This window comes from Podarcis raffonei, chromosome 12 (assembly GCF_027172205.1).
Source record: "Podarcis raffonei isolate rPodRaf1 chromosome 12, rPodRaf1.pri, whole genome shotgun sequence".
Classification (NCBI taxonomy): domain Eukaryota; kingdom Metazoa; phylum Chordata; class Lepidosauria; order Squamata; family Lacertidae; genus Podarcis; species Podarcis raffonei.
In genome coordinates this window covers 8,826,831-8,840,370 of record NC_070613.1, presented here as the reverse complement: position 1 = coordinate 8,840,370, position 13,540 = coordinate 8,826,831, and the positions used below count along the sequence as shown (strand labels likewise).

General features: G+C 47.2%; 1 protein-coding gene across 1 annotated transcript in view; it reads left to right on the top strand.

Annotated features, from left to right (window-relative positions):
* Positions 1-1,331: 1,331 nt before the first annotated feature.
* LOC128424067 (mitogen-activated protein kinase kinase kinase 3-like) overlaps positions 1,332-13,540 on the top strand; it is a 64,515-nt gene continuing 52,306 nt past the window's right edge. Inside the window, exon 1 of the mRNA XM_053409854.1 lies at positions 1,332-1,412. Within this exon, the coding sequence (XP_053265829.1) occupies positions 1,403-1,412 (10 nt within the window). The 5' untranslated portion in view covers positions 1,332-1,402. The remainder of the gene's footprint in view (positions 1,413-13,540) is intronic.

The following is a 13,540-nucleotide window of genomic DNA, read 5'->3' as shown; positions in this document are numbered from 1 at the left end:
AAGTCGATACCTGGGGGTTTTATGTTAAAGGAGCATCCTTTCTAGGTAGAAATTTGCAGGTGTTTTGTTGGTGTTGCAATGTTTGTGTTCTGCCACTAGGTGCCGCTAAAGTGTTGGTTGCTTTAACATTGGCCTCAGCACACAGAAGTAGCACTTGTCTGGCACCTAGTGAAATTAGGGTTGCCGTACAGTCATACCTCATGTTACAGATGCTTCGGTTTGCGCGATTTTGGGTTGCACACCGCACCGAACCCGGAAGTACTGGAACAGGTTACTTTTGGGTTTTGGCACTTGCGAATGCGCAGAAGCGCCGAATCGCAACCAGCGTGTGCGCAGACGCGGCGCTGCAGGTTGCGGACATCCTTCCCGCATGGATCACGTTCGCAACCCGAGCGTCCACTGTATTTTGAAGAGCAAAAAGAGGACACATTTGCCGACTTCTGCTTCTAACTATGGATCGCTATGGCAACTCTCATTTTACATACCCATGAAAAAGAGGACATGTCCTGGAAAAGGAGGGCATATGGCAACCCTAGAAATAGTTCAACTGATTGCTGAAAACAACTGGTCCTTCAATGATTTAGGGCAGTACACACCACTGTGAGCCCAATTCAGATAAGGAAGTATTACAACGGTTTGGCGTGATGTTTGACCTAACAAACCATGGTTTGCCTGCCCAGCAATTGAGAATGGGAAACCATGGTTTGTAGTGACTTTGCAGTAACCATGGTTTGGTGCTGTGTCTGAATTAACAGACACTAGTGACATACTGTATTTTTTGCACCATAACACTCACTTTTTTCCTCCTAGAAAGTAAGGGGAAATGTCTGTGCATGTTATGGAGCAAATGCCTGCGGGTAGCGGGGGGGATCTGCTGCAGTCGTGAGCAGAGGATCCATGGTTCCCCTTCCTTCCCTCCTCCGTGGTTACAAAGCATGGATCCACATGGATCCTCAGGATTTTTGCATTGGGCTACTCCAAACTCACTGTCAGATCACATGTCTGTGGCCACAGCATGAACCACAAAAATCATATATCCACTATTTCGTTTAGAATATTTTTTTTCTTGTTTTCCTCCTCTAAAACTACGTGCATGTTATGGTCTGGTGCGTGTTATAGAGCGAAAAATACGGTATGTTGTTCTGCCTCCAAAGGGGTGACAGGTAGACACAGCACTTGGGGAGGATGGAGGCAAAATGCTGTGGTTTTTAGTCACATAAAGGTCGTGATGAGATGCTTTTTGGCACAGGCGATGCGACCACATTTGACTCTGCCATGTCCGTCTACAAGGTTCACTATCTAATAATCTTCATTCTTCCTGTCGCAGGTGTGCAGCCCTTGAACCTGAAGGCCTGTACGGCACAAGTGCCCTCGACTCGTGGGATACAGAACTGATGAAGATATGACCATGGGTAAGATCTCTTACTTTTTCCAACCTTGGCTTCCTGCTGGTGGCAGAGCACAATGGCGGACATTTTAAGTTCTTGCCAACACTTCTGTGTGGTACATCAATCAAGCGAGAGAACCAACAGGCAGAGTTTGCATTTGCTGCTAGATGCCCATGACTTTAATCACAATAGATGTCAGCCCCAGATTGTGACACTTTAAAAGATTGTGGGTTCCGTGGTGGACAACAATTAAGGATTTATTACGTTTTCTGAATGCATTGGGAAATCTATATACAGTGGTGCCTCGCAAGACGAAATTAATTCGTTCCGCAAGTTTTTTCTTCTTGCGAGTTTTTCGTCTTGCGAAGCACGGTTTCCCATAGGAATGCATTGAAAATCAATTAATGCGTTCCTATGGAGACCGCTTGCCAGGCTGGCGGTGCGGAGAAGGGCTTTTCTCCCCACCGCAAACCTTCAGGACAGGTACGGGAACAGAGGGGAAGGCGCGCAGTGCTTCTCCTCTGTTCCCAGGGCTTGCGGTGGGAGGAGGGTTTTTCCTCCCCACCACCAACATTCAGAACAGCATTCTGAATGTTGGCGGTGGGAAGGAAAACCCTCCTCCCACCGCAAGTCTTCAGGACAGCCTTCCGAAGGCTGGCGGCGGGAGGAGGTCTCTCCGCCCCACCGGCAGCCTTCGGAGCAGCCTTCTGAAGGCTGGCGGCGGGAGGAGGTCTCTCCGCCCCACCGCCAGCCTTCGGAGGAGGTCCGAGGACAGTGGGGAAGACGCGCTGCGCTTCCCCGCTGTCCCGGAGATTTCCCTATGGGCTTTCGTCTTGCGAAGGAAGCCCATAGGGAAATTTGTTTTGCGAAGCGCCTCCAAAACGGAAAACCCTTTTGTCTAGCGGGTTTTTCGTCTTGCGAGGCGTTCGTCTTGCGGGGTACCACTGTAGAAAGGTTTATTGTTTTGTGTTTCTAAGATAAAACATATGCGAAGGGACTTGACAGGAAGTCAAAACTGAAGAAAAGATTTTGTAAGATAAAAGGGGGGGGGAATATTTATTATCATTTTTTTATTTTTGTGTGTGTTTGTGCAGGTGTGTGTTTTGGATGGAATGTTTGGGAGGAAATAAGACGGTAAATAACAAATAAACAAAATATTGATGAATGTAATTTTTATTTCTCAGTTATATTTTGTGGTAGTATGGTTGTAATGCTTTTTTGTAACATAAAATCATTCAATAAAAATTATTTTAAAATAAAAATAAAAGATGGTGGGTTCCATCAGGCAACAACCTTAGGGCCTGCAGTGAACCCCGTCTTTCTTAGTTGAGGGGTAGCTTGCTTTTTTGAGGCACGGGGTGTGTGGCGTGTTACCTGCTTTTTTGTCCATATTTTGTGCATTTGCATGAGCTGGTAGAGTCATAGAATGGTAGAGGGACCACAAGAGTCATTTAGTCCAGCCCCCTGCAATGCAGGAATCTTTTGCCCAGTGCGGGGCTTGAACCCAAAACCCATTAAGAGGCTCATACTCTACTGTCTGAACTGTTGATGCTTTGCCTGGTTTGTGGGGAGTGGAGTTGTGAACTTTGCCAACTTTCATTCTAGGAAATTGGTATTTTATTTAACAGGATTTTGATACCGTTAAAAAAACCACCCTTCTCAAGAGCATTATGCTGTTATAAGTAGCCATTATCAGTTTCAAACATTAGCTTCTCTAGATGAGTTCCTTCAGGGTCTGTGCTGGTGTCACCTTTTCTGCGTTGAATGCCTCACCTGGCTGTCTCACCTTACTGTTTCTCACCTGGCTGAACACGGGCAGCGTTGCAAGCCTCAGTTGTCAGCATTCCTCCTATGTGTAACCGACAATTAAAAGGGGCAGGAACCCTGGGCATTCGTTTACCATGTATAGGAGCAAATCAACAAAGACCTAAATCCTAAATATTAATTCAAGTTGAATTAATTTTACTCCCACAGTTTTTTGTTTGTTTTTTTTGCATGCTATTCCAGAGTGATAACATACAGATATTTTGAGCAGAATGCTGATGTTTACTTTTGACCGCCACGTGGGTGGCTCTTTAAATAGCAGCACCACTACTAATTATCCAGGTTAACAGACTCTGTTTCCATATTCAAGATAATAAACTAATCAAACAAGAAAATTAAAAAACAGCAACCATCTAGCCGGATTTCCCACGGCTTGCTCCAACCAAGATTATAAACTTAAATCCGGATGAGATGATCAGTTTCATCTGTATATAACAGGGGTCCCCAACCTGCGGCCCACGGAGGCCTTTTAACTGGCCCACAAGCCACCCCTGAACCGAGGTGCTTGTTCGGCGAGTTCCCGCGCACTGCGCTAAACCAGCACGGCGCTGGGACTCTCTTCCTCTGCTCCAGAAATTGCTTCTGCGCATGCTCAGACCCTGGAAATCATGTCTGCGCATGTCCGCGGTGCCCGAAATCGCTTCTGCGCATTCCCAGAAGCTTCTGCGCAGGAGCGATTTTCGGCATCTGGGCATGCACAGAAGTGATTTCCAGCATTGCGCTGCACCGCCCGGCCCACAGAGGATCTCCGCGGGAGTGATCCGGCCCATGCCCTGTAAGCTTTGCCGATCCCTGGTATATAATGTCCCATCCAATTCAGCATCCTCTTGACCATATTTACCCATGAGATTCCTATGATAATGCCAAGGTTGCAGGTTCGATCCCCGTATGGGACAGCTGCATATTCCTGCATTCCAGATGGGTCCCTTCTGACTCTACAATTATGTGATTAAACGACTGGGATGATTGGCAGGCAGCTGGCTCTCAGCTGTGGGTCCGCTTGTTCACAAAGGGCAGTTGTTGTTGTTTAGTCGTTTAGTCGTGTCTGACTCTTCATGACCCCATGGACCAGAGCACGCCAGGCCCTCCTGTCTTCCACTGCCCCCCACAGTTTGGTCAAACTCATGCTGGTAGCTTCGAGAACACTGTCCGACCATCTCGTCCTCTGTCGTCCCCTTCTCCTTATGCCCTCCATCTTTCCTAACATCAGGGTCTTTTCCAGGGAGTCTTCTCTTCTCATGAGGTGGCCAAAGTATTGGAGCCTCAGCTTCAGGATCTGTCCTTCCAGTGAGCACTCAGGGCTGATTTCCTTCAGAATGGAGAGGTTTGATCTTGCAGTCCATGGGACTCTCAAGAGTCTCCTCCAGCACCATAAAAGCTCCATGGACAAAGACAACAGGCACAAAGGGCATGCCCACCACCAAATGCAGAAGTTAGTCGGTGGGCTGGATCCCTGAAGCTGCTGAGATTCCTCCTCTCCTAGACGGAGAAGGAAGGTGGAATGGGGTGTGTTTGCATGGGATCAACCTTGTGCAATTCGGCTCTGAAGGCGATTCGCACGCCACACCGAAGGCACACAGTGTTGACGCAGCTGCTTTCCCTCTGCTCCCTGCCCCCCCCCCCGTGTACGAGAAACCAGAAACTTCAGGCAGGAGCGAGTGGGACGCAAGGAATGCGGCCACTCCGGCCTTCCCTCAGGCCTTCTCTGTTTTGGACCGCAGGGCAGTTGCCGTGGCGACGGATTGCAAACCCCTCTGGTTATGGTTTTATTGCAGCGATAAGTGATAGGGGAAGCTAGCCTGGGGAACAGGGGAGGGAAATCCCTGTTTTAGAACTCAAATATTCTTTTAGTCGTATCGGAGAACACAACGCTTGTAAGGTCCAGGAAAAACAGCTGCCCAAGTATTTCATTACGAGAGAGAAAGAGAGAGAGGAGGGATTTCTGGGTTGGTTGGTTTTTTATCTGCACAGTGTGTGGGCCCAGTAACGATATTCTTCCTTTTAAAGGCCCACTTGTGCTGTTTTCCACCGTTATATTTATCTTTATTACTAGTGTTTGTCATTGGGATGGGCAGAGGCAACAGATGGCAGTCCCTATACTGTAGTGCAAGGCTGGGGAATCTCAGGCCCATAAGCTGAATGTGGCCCTCCGACCTCTCTGCTTGGCCCTCCATGTGTTCATGCACCTGCTCAGGAAAAAGATGCATCTCCACCCGTACAAATCCCAAAATGGCACCTCTCTATATGGGAGTATATTGCATTTAAAAATGGGGTATCAGAGTTTTTAGGGGGCTAACCAGGCTGGGATAGCAGATTTGTTGGGTTTTGAATGTCTTATGTAGATTTTTCAATTTCGTTGTTCTGTATGGGACAATGACAATAAAGAATATTGTATCGTATTGTAGCACCCTGCTTGTGGTTAACGCTTAGCTGGAATGAAATATTCAACGCAGCAATAGAGAAATTAAAATAATAATTTATTTGTCGGACAAATAAATAAGAGGCACAGTGGTATATGGTTACCAAGCTCTGGCCTGGCCTCCTGCCCTTATGGCCAGCACTTATATTCCCTCAGCTCAGCCCCCTTGCTCCTCCTTTGGCTGCCTCTGTCCAATCAGCCTGGTTAAAATTCCTATTGGCTGTTTGCTAGAACCAATCATAAAAGATACACCCATTTCCTATTACCTTTTATGGGAGACAAAGAGCTATATTTCCTTCTATTTATAATTGGCAAATAAGTAGTCATATATCTTACATTTACCTCGACCAGGCACCTTAATTACCAGATAACCTTTTGCCCTAGACTAGGCGCCTTAACTAACATTTCATCTTTTGCCCTATTGCCCTATTCACTCCAAAACAGATGATGGCTAATTTTATCTGAACAGATCTTTTTGTTCATCTCCCCACACATTATCAATGAAAGATCTCCTTCTTTGGAGGTCATCAAGCAAAGGCTCGACAACCATATGTCAGGAGTGCTCTGATGGTGTTTTCTGCTCGGCAGGTGTCTGGACTCAATGGCCCTCATGGTCTATTCCAACTCTTCTATGATTCTATGATTTCTTACTTTCTAAATCCTTTGCATAATTACATTTAAGCCAATATATTTCATAACATATATAGTTTTTTTTTAGAAGAAAGGGAACTTAGTAAAAGCTAAGCTAAATTCTAAATTCTAAAGATTCAAAGCAGTTTCAGAGAGAAGCCTCTTCCCTAGCCAGCTGCTGTTTGTATTAGCTCTTGCCCTTTTAACCTTAGGAAGATGTGGCTCAAGTTTAATGGGAGGCACAATAATTATTACTATTTGTGTTTTTGCAACCTTGATTGTATTCTATAATTTGTATGGTCAGTGTGACCTTTTGCTCCTAGCCTGTAATTTCCTTTTACAACCCTGAGACACTGCTATAGATCAGGGGGGCCCTTGATCAAGAAGATAAACAGCTGCCAGAGTATGGTTTCTGCCTGGCATGAGAGATACAAACATTTACAAATATATATTTCTTTAAGGTCATTTTTAGAATACAGGAATCTGATCAAAATATAAGCCTTGATTAAAAATGCAGGCTATGATCAGATGCCTCAGTATCTCTCAGCTCCCCGGAGGAATAGGTAAAATGTATACCACATGCTAGGTAAAGGTACCCCTGACAGTTAAGTCCAGTCGCGAACGACTCTGGGGTTACGGCTTTACAGGCTGAGGGAGCCGGCGTTTGTCCGCTTCCGCAGACAGTTTTTCTGGGCCATGTGGCCAGCATAACTAAGCCGCTTCTGGTGAAGCCAGAGCAGCGCACGGAAACGCCATTTACCTTCCCACCGGAGCGGTACCTATTTATCTACTTGTACTGCATGCTTTCAAACTACTAGGTTGGCAGGAGCAGGGACCGAACAACGGGAGCTCACCCCGTCATGGGGCCTTGAACCACCGACCTTCTGATTGGCAAGTCCAAGCGGCGCAGTGGTTTAAACCACAGCGCCACCTGCGTCTCACCCTACCACATGCTAGGCCAATGCTAAACATTTAAAGCACTCGCCCCCACTCCAGAGAAACCTGGGAACTGTAGTTTGTTAAGGGTACCGGGAATTGTAGTCCTGTGAGGGGGAAACTACAGTTTCCATAATTTTTTGCAGGCAAGGGGGAATGTGAACATATGGTGTATATGTCCTTTGTTGTGTCGAACACTACCACACATCTGCACAGAGAAGGGATTCAGCTACACAGCTAAAAATTAACCATTTTAATTTTTTGTGACGTGCAGTATACAAATGTGACACTAGATGGCTACAGTGAGCTATGCAAATTTCAAGGTATTTTTCCAAACTTTTTTTTTTTAAAAAAAGGATTTTCACTTTTTTTTATATGTGCATAGTTTCCACCAAGGAAGCTGAGACTTGAAGCCACCTGGCTGCCTGTTTGCTGTTGCAGTAAAAAGTGAAGGCAGCATTTGTACAAACAGGACGTGTTAGCAGTCATTGTTTGCTCTTAGCAGCCACAAAGAGCCAAGACTGTGACGATTGCAGTTTCTTATCTTAATCCTAGGTTTTTAATCCATGACTGCAGAATGCTGAGGCTTTTGTTCAGTGATCACTTGGTGCCCTCTGGACTGCAGGGGTCTCCCATCCTCACATAAGCCACGTTTGAGCCTAAGTCCTTGGGGAAGGACCACCAAACTCACAGGTGGTCCTGTTGTGTTTTCAAGTTTTATAATAGATAGGGGACCACAACTCCCTGGTGGTCTTTTCGGATCGATATTCTGAAAATATAGCATTCTGTACCGAGCCTGCAAACCCTTTCCTCCTTTCGCCCCCGACCATCTGCCCCCTAAATCTTTCGAAACGGGGTGTTTCTGTTGCTTTTCCCATTGTTGATGGAAGCAGATCCTTGGAACCCACGGCAAATTTTCTCCCAACTAATAGCCTGCTTGCAAAGCCAACAATAACAGGCCTGTCTAGACCTTCCAAATGTTGCTAAGTTGTTCCTTCGTCTCTCCCATATTCCCCCCACATTTGACAGCTAAGCTGTTTGGGTGGTCTGATGCTGACCCTGTTTTCTCGTGGCTGTTTTCTCATCCGGCTCTCAAACGGCAAAGACGAACTAGGAACGCAGATTCTCCTCTTAGCGATTCCCCACGCACACAGACACACATACGCACAAGGAGGAGCGGAGCCTGGGAAATCTAGACAGGATCTGAGCCTTCCAGAGCTGTCACAACTAGGTTAGGGGGAGGGAGGCGCTGGTATTCTGCCAGGTGGTTGAATCAGCGGCAGATTTGTGGCAAAGGTTCGAGGGCTTGCGGTTAGGAATCTCAGACCGGGCGGGAAAGCCCCACGTCCAAGTGATAAGAAGGCAACCTCGGTTCATGATTTCAAGCTGAAATTGGCACAGTTCAGTTTACAAATGTGATGTGAATGAAAGGAGGGTGGTGGAGGAAGGCTATATTCTTTAAAACCCCAGCTCCTCACAGTGCAGGTTCCGGGGGCCAGCTTTACCTGTTGGCTATCCGCCTTGTTAATGCTGCTAGGGTTGATGGGAGTTGTAGTTTAACGACATCTGGAGGGCCAGAGGTTTCCCAGCCCTGCACTGGAGAGCAAGACCCATTAAGCTCAATAATATTTACAGTGTTACCTCTGGTTGCAAACGGGATCCGTTCCGGAGGCCCATTCGCAACATGAAAAGAGCGCAACCTGCAGCAGCGCGTCTGCGCATGCGTGGGTTGCGATTTGGCACTTGTGCTCATGCGCGAAGCATGATTTAGCGCTTCTGTGTATGCGCGAGTGGCGAAACCCAGAAGTAACCCTTTCCGGTACTTCTGGTTCACCGCAGGACGTAACCTGAAAGAACGTAACATGAAGCATACATAACATGAGGTATGACTGCATATCTCCAGAGACGCGCGCAGGGTTGCGCTATAAGTAAACAATCCTGAGTCAGCCAGTGGAGAAGACTCGGAAGCAGGGCGAATAGCACTTATTGTGCCTGTCATTTACTGTTCCTCCTCTCTCACATTAAATATTACGCTAGCAACATGGTTGTGAGGTGGGAAAAGCATTTAGGGTGTGTGTGTGTTTTATTTGAACAAAAAGATTTGATGGTTCATGTTTGCAGTAACAGGACTACGTAGACTCATAGAATTGTAGGTGGATGGGACCCCGAGGGTCATCTAGTCCAACCCGCTGTGATTCAGGAATCTCAACTAAAGCACACACGACAGATGGCCACTCAACCTCTGCTTTAAAAACTTCACCACCTCCCGAGGAAGTCCATTCCACTGTCAAGGCAGTGCGTGTTTTCTTAAACTCGGCTTTTTTGCAAATCCTCTCATTTCCTCTTTCAGGCCGAGAGGCAAAAGATAGCATTTGAAAGCTAAGCAATGGGAGGGAAAGCCAAACGGATTCTCAAGAACTGCTTGAAAAGGGAAGTTGAGGTGATGTGAAAGTCTGCGAGGGGAAGGCGCCACTTAGCTGGGGGTGCCGGGGGGGGGAGTGAAGGTGGATGGACCAGTCCTATGGGTGGGGCAGGGGACGTGCTTGTTATTTTGCACTCATCTCAAAAATCCCACCCAAAGGTGGTTTAGGGCAGATGGTGCATTTTGAGGGGGTTTCCCTTGAAATGTTAATGCAGAGTCATCAGGGAGTGGCAGGCAGGAGTGGGTGCTTAAGACTTCCGCCTGCCCTCATATTATCCCCTTCAAAGGCACCCATGGACTAGGTTTTCTTCAATTCTCTCCCCCTGCCATTAGTCTCTGAAAATGCAAGCTGAGGGGCATTTTCTCTCTCTTTCCGCTTCTGCCTTCTGGAAGAAGGTACAGGGTTATCAAGACTAGGACTAGCCGTCTGAGAAACAGTTTCTATCCAAATGCGATTTTGGTTTTAAATGCAGTGTAAGGAATTTCTATGGGAGTGTATCGTATTTTTAAAATGGGGTATCAGAGTTTTTAGGGGGCTAACCAGGTGGGATAGCTGGGATAGCAGGCTTGTCGGATTTGAGTGTCTTATGTAGATTCCCCCCCCCCCAGTTTTGTTGTTCTGTATGGGACAATGACAATAAAGATTATCGTATCGTAATGTATTGGGGGTGCGTATGAGGAGATGGGACACTGGTGGCGCTGTGGGTTAAACCACAGAGCCTAGGACTTGCCGATCAGAAGGTCGGCGGTTCAAATCCCCGCGATGGGGTGAGCACCTGTTGCTCAGTCCCTGCTCCTGCCAACCTAGCAGTTCGAAAGCACGTTAAAGTGCAAGTACTGTGGTACCTCGGGTTACATATGCTTCAGGTTACATACGCTTCAGGATACAGACTCTGCTAACCCAGAAATAGTGCTTCAGGATAACAGAAATCATGCTCTGGCGGTGTGGCAGCAGCGGGAGGCCCCATTAGCTAAAGTGGTGCTTCAGGTTGAAAACAGTTTCAGGTTAAGAACGGACCTCCGGAACGAATTAAGTACTTAACTTGAGGTACCACTGTAGATAAATAGGTACCGCTCCAGTGGTAAGGTCAGCGGCGTTTCCGTGCGCTGCTCTGGTTCGCCAGAAGCGGCTTAGTCATGCTGGTCACATGACCCGGAAGCTGTACGCCAGCTCCCTCAGCCTATAGAGCGAGATGAGCGCCACAACCCCAGAGTCGGCCACGACTGGACCTAATGGTCAGGGGTCCCTTTACCTTTACCTATGAGGAGATAACTGGGGAGTACAGAAGAGATGAAGCGCCCCTCCCTCCTATTGATTCACCCCCTTGAGTGTCCCCCATCCAGCTTACACTAACGTTATCCCAATGAACACATTTATAGGACCACGTGTTCCCATGTACTTGGATGCTAAACTGCCAGGGAGCATGTTTTAAGTGCTGGTTCTTACAGAGGCGCCAAACATGCACCTGGGCCGTGCCGCTTCGCACTGCGAGCAGAGAGAGGGCTCACATCACTGAAAGACTTCTCCATGGAGAGATGCTTGTGTTGCCATCCTCAGAGAAGACACAGAGAGAGCACTTGCCACTGGCAAACAGGCTTCTGGGGACGTTGCCAGCCGTTCCCCACACATTTTCCGCCATAACTCTTCAGCCATAAGAACAAGAAATGTGCCAATGTTTTCAAATGCACCGGATACCGGTGTCCTCAGTGAGCAGAAGGCAGACAGTCCTGTCTTAGTGCTGGCGCTGGGACTTGAGTTACGTTGCCTTCTGGCTTTTGTCTGTGTTGCTGTCCTGAATTCCTTGCCACGGCTGTCAATTTCAGCCCCTGGCACACAGCTCCCTCACCTTCCCCTGCCCCGAACTTAGCGAGGGCTCTTGTGCCAGCTGCTACCCCAGCAATGGTGCAGGTGCCAGGTGTAGATATCTAATGCTTATTTCCCCTAAATTGATTTTTGAATTTTATTGTTATTCATGTTTTTATACTGTATTTTATGCTGCTTTTATAATTAAGTGTTTTAAATTTGTTGTTAGCCGCCCTGAGCCCGCTTTTGAACCGGGAAGGGCGGAGTATAAATAAATATTTATTATTATGATTATTTTATTATTATGATTATTATTGCCAAGACCCACACCCCAGCAGGAGGCACCCCACAACCCCTCAGAGCTCACTGCCTCTGCTTTCCTCCTCCTTTTTGCCACTGTTCCATTATTCTCTCTGAATGGTTAGGAAATTCCTCGTGGAATCCTTGGATTTGGGACCGAACCTGGACTGCATTGCTCGGGTTAACCCCTGGGCCCAGCACACAACGATCGGTTGTGGAATCTCTGGGGATCAGCAGATTGCCGTGGCTTGCAAAGATTGCAACATATTCCACTTGCCTTGCGCTCTGACCACAGCTTCATAGAATCTTAGAAGTGGAAGAGACCCCAAGGGTCCTTTAGTCCAACCCCCTGCAATGCAGGAATCTCAACTAAAGCATCCATAACAGATGGCCACCCAACCTCTGCTTAAAAACCTCCAAGGAAGGAGAGTTCATAGCCTCCCAAAGGAGATTGTGAAGGGCAGTTCAAAGCCAGTCATCCAAATGAATGGACTGCAGTGACAGAAGAAAACTAAATCAAAACTAACCTAGGACCAGCACTGTCCAGGAAGATTGTTCCATAATTTGGCACTTCTAATAGTAGGGACGCGGGTGGCGCTGTGAGTTAAACCACAGAGCCTAGAACTTGTGAATCAGAAGTTCGGCGGTTCGAATCCTCACGATGGGGTGAGCTCCCGTTGCTCGGTCCCTGCTTCTGCCAACCTAGCAGTTCAAAAGCACGTCAAAGTACAAGTAGATAAATAGGTACCACTCCGGCAGGAATGTAAACGGCGTTTCCGTGTGCTGCTCTGGTTCGCCAGAAGTGGCTTAGTCATGCTGGCCACATGACCCGGAAGCTGTACGCCGGCTCCCTTGGCCAATAAAGCGAGATGAGCGCCACAACCCCACAGTTGGCCACGACTGGACCTAACGGTCAGGGGTCCCTTTACCTTTACCTAATAGCGGAGTGCCCTTTTTCTGATGTGGGACAATTGATCTCCATTCTCTGTTCTTGTGTCATTCTGCATGCCTTCAAGATGGCGGTTCTTTTTGCTCACCTGACATGTTTCAGGGTTCCCGGTCATATGCTGCCTTTCTGCTAGTCAGTGAGGAACTTGTGTCCCTTATAAAGCACTTACTACAAAAGGCTTCCTGAACTCCGCCTTGAAAAGAGCTGTTTGGGGCAGAGACTTGGAGAACAGCGCAGCAGGTCCTGCTTGTTCTCAGAGGCGATTATTGGAAGGTTTGTTCCATTCAAACCTGATCTTGATTCCACTTTTACAAGTAGGGATGGGTGGTTCTGTCGGTTTCAGTTCTTTCAGTTTCTAATTTTTCGAGTCTTCAATTCAGTTCTTTGCATTTCTGCAACAATTTGTGGGTTGTTTATTTATTTTAATCCTCAGGAAAATTTCCCAGCATTTTAGAGCACATTTCTCCTGACGTGCAAATGTTTGTATGCAATTTTGCCGAATGCATACATTTTTGCTAAGCGTATAGTGGATTTTGTGTGTGTTATTTTCACTAACACATGCATTTTCAGGCACACTTTTTCTGCACATTACTTGGCTGGAAAACCGCACCGCAAAATTCAGAGAACTGCAGATTTTGAAGTATGGATTTCAGTCCACAGATCCTTTCAGAAAGTTCAGATTTGATAGGTTTGCTTTTAAATGCAAACGGAGTCAAATTTCTCCCCCTCCCACCCCTTACTGTTTGGGCCTCGATTGAACTGGTTGCTCAAATAGCACACCTGCCCCTTCAGGGAAGCCTTTTGCTCTTGGGGGTGGGGGGTTGGACCCCAAGAGCCAGGATTAATCCATTTCTGCCCAAGATCCTTT